At 50.9% G+C, this 6,811-nt stretch overlaps 1 protein-coding gene across 1 annotated transcript; it reads left to right on the top strand.

The window, feature by feature from the left end:
* The first annotated feature begins 603 nt into the window (after positions 1-603).
* On the top strand, positions 604-5,257 carry LOC125536661. Its single transcript, XM_048699906.1, has 2 exons — positions 604-1,974; positions 4,265-5,257. Exon 1 carries the CDS (start codon positions 693-695, stop codon positions 1,971-1,973), a length of 1,281 nt encoding a protein of 426 aa, XP_048555863.1. The 5' UTR covers positions 604-692; the 3' UTR covers position 1,974; positions 4,265-5,257.
* The last annotated feature ends 1,554 nt before the right edge of the window (positions 5,258-6,811 follow it).

Genomic DNA, 6,811 nt, shown 5'->3' with positions numbered 1-6,811 from the left:
GGGACAACGTCGCATGGAGACGACATTGCACACGGAGGGATGGTTCATGGATCGGCGTTGGTACGAATAAGCGCAACATCGAAGAAGGGTAGCACCAACTAGTGTTGTTGCCCAGCGCTTCTTGCCGCCCGCCTCCTTCTCGCAGTTGTTGCTGGTGCCCGCTCACCACCTACACCGTCGATGCCAATGTGCTACTGCATGAGATAGATGGGAGGTGGGAGATTTAAGAGAAATTGTGTTGAATACTTATGTTCTTCTCTTTTTTCCAATATATTCAACCATGTCTCAAAAGTGGTCTGAGGGGTAAATGTGTCTTTTCAAGTATCACTTATAATGACTAAATGGATGGAAGTTGCGAGAAAGAGATAAAATTTAGAGGCAAGGTCAAATATGGAAGATATTTATTAGGTCAAATACCGAAGCATAATTTTAATTAGAACCAAATAAGACATAAAATTTAGAGGTAGTGCCAAACATGGAAAATAATTATTAGATCAAATAGTGAAGCAGAATTTTAATTGGAACCAAGCAGGGAGGAATTCTCGTTTATCAAAATAAATAAATAAATAAGGATGATTTTTCTTTTTTTATAAAGCAAAACGACACCCGAGAGACAGTCGCCGGGGAACCTGAGCTGGGTTACAGACAGAGCTCCACAACCCACCGTCGGCCGCTCGCTCCCCCACCACATCATGGCCTCACAATTACCTACTCCGCCGCCCCCCGACGCCGACGACCCTCCGTCGGCCCCGAACTCCGACGCCCCTCCGTCGCCTCCACAGCTCCAGGTCTCCCTCCCAAACGATATCCTGGAGGAGATCCTCCTCCGCCTCTCCACCGCGGCCGACCTCGCCCGCGCCTCCACCTCCTGCACCTCATTTCGCCACGTCGTCGCTCCCCGCTCCTTCGCGCGCCGCTACCGCTCCCTCCACAAGGTCCCCGTGCTCGGCTTCCTCCGTGCTGACTTCTACGCCGCCCAGTCTCCGCACCCCTCCGCCCCGGCCGCCAACGCCCTCGCGCAGGCTGCCGACTTCGCCTTCAGCTTCCTCCCCAACCCCGCCTGCTGGAGCCCCCGTGACGTCCGCGACGGCCGCGTTCTCTTCTCCGCCGTCTCAGTCTCCGAAGGTCGTGGCGACTTCATAGACGCCACCTCCAACACCTTCGTGGATCTCGTGGTCTGTGATCCCCTGTCCCGGCGCTACATCCAGATCCCACCCGTCCCTGAAGACCTAGCGGACTCCGTCCAGCACTGCGGCATGTTAGATTTCGAGCCCTTCTTTGCTCCGGCCAGTGACGACGTCCGGGAGGATGAATCGTCGTTCAAAGTGATCTGCAAGGTGCTGTGCGAAAACAAGATTGCTGTCTTCATCTTCTCTTCACACACTGGTAAATGGGTTAGTATTCAACACCATGGTTTGGGCGCTTTGTCCAATGAAGTTGTGGATGCATTGTATGCACGCTGTGGACTACATCGGCGCCATTATGCACACGGTTGTTTCTGTTGGGTGTTAGAATGGATGGACAAACTGCTCATGCTTGACACACGTGAGATGAAATTCACCATTATAGATCTCCCGCCCAACAGTCATGGGGGAAGGCTCGCCATTGTGGAAGCAGGAGAAGGTATGATTGGGTTGTTAAATATTGGTATGCGCACGTTAGACTTCTACTGTAAGGTTTGGCGAAACAAAAGTAAAGGCACCAAAGAGTGGCAGCACAGCACGATAAACCATCCGTTGCCCAATTATCACTGGTGCATCATAGGTGCGGATGAGGAGTACTTACTCCTAAGAGGGATTTCACTAGATTGGCCCTGGTTTGGAAGCTCTTCACAGCAGAGACCGGATATAGAGTATTTTGCATTGGAACTCAAGACATTCCTGCTTGAGAGGATGTATGTGTCAAAGAACAAAATGATGCATGCTCACCTGTATCGAGGCTTCCCGCCATTATTGTCTCCACCAAGCATATGAGGTAGTAAGGTTGCTACTGCAAACTTCCTTTGTGTTTTTAGCAGTCGATAGTTACTTTATGTTGTTGATATGCTTTGCCATCCTTCTTGTAAAGCAAGTCAAACCAGGGAATGCAATCATGATTGTTTCTTGTGCAATAAACTAGCTGTTCTGAAGACTGATTTTTTGCACTAGTTGTTTTAAGGTTCGCAACAACATCACTTGTCGTAGATTACTGCCATAGCGCCTATATGGCAGTTATGCATGTTTCTTTTTGAGATCCCAATTATGCATGTTATGTGGACCAGCCCATCAAACGTGGAGTCTTACCCCTTAATTAGTGTCTTAGTTGATTAAGCATCTTTGTTAGGAAAGAGTTGAGTCAGTTTTTGAGACCGTGTTAGAGCTTGAATAGAGTTACTGACTTGTTGGTCAAGTCTTGTCTATTATATAAAGGGGCCGACCCCTTTCAATAAAGCAGAGAAGAATATTTTCGTTTACTTTTATCTACTTTTGAGTAATTAGGGTTAGGTCATAGTAGATTCCTCCAATTTGGTATGAGATCCATCTCGATGGCGGGCAAAGAAATCGAGGCTGTGGGGCAGATGAAGATCACCACGAAGCAATTGGAGACCTTCACGCTCCGACGAGGGGAGGACCAGGTGCTCCTCGACGGGCTGGTGCAGCGCTTGACGACACTCGAGCAACGGCTGCCGGCCCTGCCCCCATCTTCAGATAACATGACTGCAACAGCTGCCCATGACGCCACCTCTGGGCCCCCGGCCCTCCACCCTAGCGACCTGGTGCTTCCCCTCGCCAGCAGCACCTCCGGTGCCCCCTTCTCCAGCGTGGCCATCGCCGCCGCCGCCTCTACCGCCTTCATGCCTCCACCTGCCAACCGATTTCGTGACGTTATGGCTGCACCCTCCTCCACAACCCATCTATGGACCCACCTCGCCCATCACCTCCCTTCTGCCCCTACTTAACAATCACCTCGGATTAGGTTCTGGTTCAGGCATGCCTTGCTTCCACAAGCTCGGCTTCGCGACATATGCTGGTTCGGTCAATCCTCTTGGTTCGCTAAATAGGTGCGAGCAGGAGGCTGACAAGGTCTGAGCTGCAGCCTACCACCTCACCAATGACACTCAGTTCTGGTACTTACATCTCGAGGGCGACTTTGGCATGCCAACATGGGAGCAGTTCAAGGAAGCTTCCCATGTTTAGTTTGGGCCGTCACTTCGCGCCAATCCTTCGGGTGAGTTGGCACGTCTGCCGTTCACTTCCTTGGTTGCCGACTACACCAGCAGGTTTCTATTGCTCATGTGCCACAACAATGAGCCATTAACACCGTCCCAACAACGGCTTCTGTACACAGCAGGGCTGCCTGATGGTCTTCACATTGACGTCGAGCTTCGGTGGCCATCTTACCAACATACTGCCATCTCCTTCGCCAAGGCCTATGAGCAGAAGCATTTCTCGACAACAATGCCATCACACCAGCCCTCTGGTCCTACAGGGCCCTTGTGCCCCTCCAATCTTCCCGCGGCCAACGCAGCTACAATACCTTCCCCGCCAGCGCCACTACCACTTATTCTGTTGTCGACCATTCCAGAGCCAACCCCGCCACGGCAGGTTTGGCGCTTCACTCCAGCTGAGTTAGAAGAACGTCGCAGCCAAGGCCTTTTCTTCAACTGTGATGAGATTTATGTTCAGGGTCAGCGGTGTGCGCGACTCTTCTTCATCGAGGCTGATGACGACGACCAAGAAAGCTCCACATCTGGTAGCACCCAAGGCTCCCTGGGAGGCAATTGACAACCTACAGCCACAAGAGTTAAGGGAAATAAGCTGAAATGACCATCTCCCTGGGCTGTACTGGTATCAAGATAGCGTATTCATGAGAGTAATTGGGTTGGGGTTTCAGGGAAGTGTTTAGGCAAAGTGCATAGAAAGTTGTAAACCGGCCTATATTTTGGGTCCGAAAATAGTTGTGGTATGGCCCATATTTGTTAGATTTGTTTCCGACATAGTACTAGCTACACATACTTTTCTTTGGTTTAATTCCAACAAAAACATTTTTCGTGGCTTTGATATTTCTTGTAGCACATAATTCTTCCATGAAGAGTAAGTACCATACATAATTAGGAAAGAATTTGGTTAAATTGATTTTGCAAAAATACATGCGGTCATTTTGAAAACTTATCTTAAAGTTTGTGGTTGGAGCATTCGGATAACTATAACATGGTTCAAATAGATATGATTCCTATTAGTAACTCTAATCTGTGGTATTTGTGCTCTCCTGACACATTCTGCAGGACATCTCGAGGGGAGAAAGCACCGTGGATATCAGCATCTGTACGATGGCTTTACTGTAGAAGAATACATCGGTTGCTACTGACACTGAGGTTACTGGAAACTAAGGTGTTTGGGAAAGGTTGAAGTTCAGTAGTGGGATTTGCTCGAATTGCAGGAAATTCAACTGGTGTATGGTATTTGTCGGGGCTTCCTAAAACATGATCTAATCCTCTATGCAGAAGAATTTACTTTTGGTGGTCTGGTTCATTCCAGGAACATGGATGTTCGGAAGGCCAAATTGCCTCCCAAATAAGATCTTGTGGGCTTGCCCCATAGCACTAAAAGACGGCATTCCGATAGCAGTTCAAGTTGGCATATAGACACCGCCCAGGAAATGATTAATTTTCTTTCCGTGAAGTGAAGGAGAATGCTAATCACAGATCTTGATTTGTGGTCTAGCTTAAAAGAAATATTTGTTTGGGTTTCCATTGAACTTTCTTTTATGAGTTGGTTTCACCAGGGAGGGGAACCTGGTGATTAATCATGGTGTTGGGTTTGGGATGTGTAACCTGGATTTTGTGGAGGGTTTGGAATCAAATGCCTATGGGGGTCGACTAATCAAGGCCGTGTTGCATCAAGCTGCTCAAGGAGAAGAAAAATGTCTTGGAAGACAGGAGGTGGCCATCTGATCATGGCGCTATCTTCTTGATCTCATGGTGTTAGTCTGATTTTGTGGTGTGGTCTTGTTCTGTACTCTGCTGGTAGGGTTGTTGTTATATTCTGTTTTGATGCTCGTGTGTTGTGAGTCTGCCATGTTCGGTGAGTGTCACCATCTTCCTTGTATCTGCGAGCATGTTTCTTATATACTTCAAAAGCTCAGGAGTTTTTTTCCCCATTTTGTCTAAGACATCAGCTACTATCGGTTGTCTACTGGCTGTGATGACATCGATGTGTAGTTTGATTTGTCCTGTACAAATCTGAATAGATAAATAAATTGAATCTGTTTATAACCAGCTTATGTCTGCCCTCCCATTCTTGTCCAAGTTCTTGTTGTTACTCTGCTAATCGCCACCTATGATCGCGGGGGATGATGTGGCTGCTATGGATGGTCAAATTTGACAATTTGATAATATCTTCTGTTGGAGTAAGAACTCCTAAAGTGTTGGTAGATTTGTGGAATACAGAAAGGAATCAAGACTGGTTCGTCGCTGCCTTTCATTTGAGATAATTGTCCAATAACTGGTGTAAGACAAGTCGTTTTTTTTTGCGAAATAAGATAAGTCGTTTCGTAGAGCAGCTGCAGTCAAGTACATGCATCTTTCTAACCTATGTGCTCGGAATAATCAGCGAGACAGTGAATAGTATGAGGGACATTGCTCCTCTCTTACCTGTCATTCGCTAAGAGCTAACTCCAACGTGCCGATCTATTTTGTCCGCGCGTGTTTATTTGGGTCGTGGCGGACAAAAAAGTCAGACCAACGCGCCAACTCAAATGGACGCGTGTCCGCTTTTCGTCCGTCTGCTGACCCATTCGTTGGCCAATTTTGAGCCTCATTTACGTCAGCCGGACACGAGACGGCCGCGCGCGCCGCGTTCCAACTACTCCCCTGGCCCGCCAGTCGGTGGCAAAGCGTCCACCATTTTCCTCCACTTACCCAAAAACCCTCCCGCCCGGGCGCGCTCCCGACCGCTCGCCATGGACGATGCCCTCGATGCCGCCGCAGGCCTCACCCCCATTGCCTCGTCCGCCATCACCTCCGTCCCCTCCGGCAAAGGCAAGCCCCACGCTCCCCGCAAGACCGCCACGGCGCCCAAGAAGAAGAAGCAGCCGACGCCCGAGCAGCGGGCCACGGAGTCGGCGAAGAGTGACGACCGGAGGCATGCGACGGACGCAAGGGGCGAAGCAGCGGCGGCCGCCGCCCTCGCCGCCGCCGCGCAGCAGGAGGAAACCAACGCCCGCGCCGTGGCGGTAACAAGGGAGGCCCTGATCTACCTAGGGTTAAACCCTGGCAGCACGGGCTCAGCAACGCCGCCGTGGCCGTGGCCAGCACCGGTTTGTCCGCGTTTCCTCGGATGGTGCTGCCAGAGTCGCCCCGCGAGTCGGCGACGCACCCGGTTCTCGGCTTCCATGTCTACCCGCAAGCCTCCCGACTCTTTGAGGAATGTCCGCCGGAGGTGAGCGTGGTGGCACCTTCCACGCCCGCGCCTATGCCCATCGACCTCAACGCCGCGCCGGTGGATGGCGCCTCATCATCCAGAGGGCCGAGGAAACGCGCGCGCGAGATGCCAGCCGACGTGCTCCCCGGTGCCCACAACCTGTTCGACAGAATGCTGGCGGCCGGTGACGACGAGACGACCAACCGTTTCATGGAGAGCAACATCTTCGAGGGTGGTGCGGCGGCCGCTAGCTCCACTAGCAGTGCCGCCGCTGGCTATGATCCCGACGAGACCCAAAGCCAAGACGCCCGAGAGCCGTTCACGCCGGCAACCTATGATCAAGTGCACGACGCCTTCATGGAAGATCGGGTCAGCCTAGATGGCTTCCCTACCGACCACGAGTTCCTGGA

The sequence above is a fragment of the Triticum urartu genome, chromosome 2, assembly GCF_003073215.2.
Source record: "Triticum urartu cultivar G1812 chromosome 2, Tu2.1, whole genome shotgun sequence".
Taxonomy (NCBI): domain Eukaryota; kingdom Viridiplantae; phylum Streptophyta; class Magnoliopsida; order Poales; family Poaceae; genus Triticum; species Triticum urartu.
Note: the sequence above shows the minus strand (reverse complement) of the source record. Positions and strands in the feature narration are given on the sequence as shown.

Excerpts from the sequence above, each read along its gene's own strand:
- LOC125536661 (XM_048699906.1), top strand. The coding sequence starts at position 693 with ATGGCCTCACAATTACCTACTCCGCCGCCCCCCGACGCCGACGACCCT.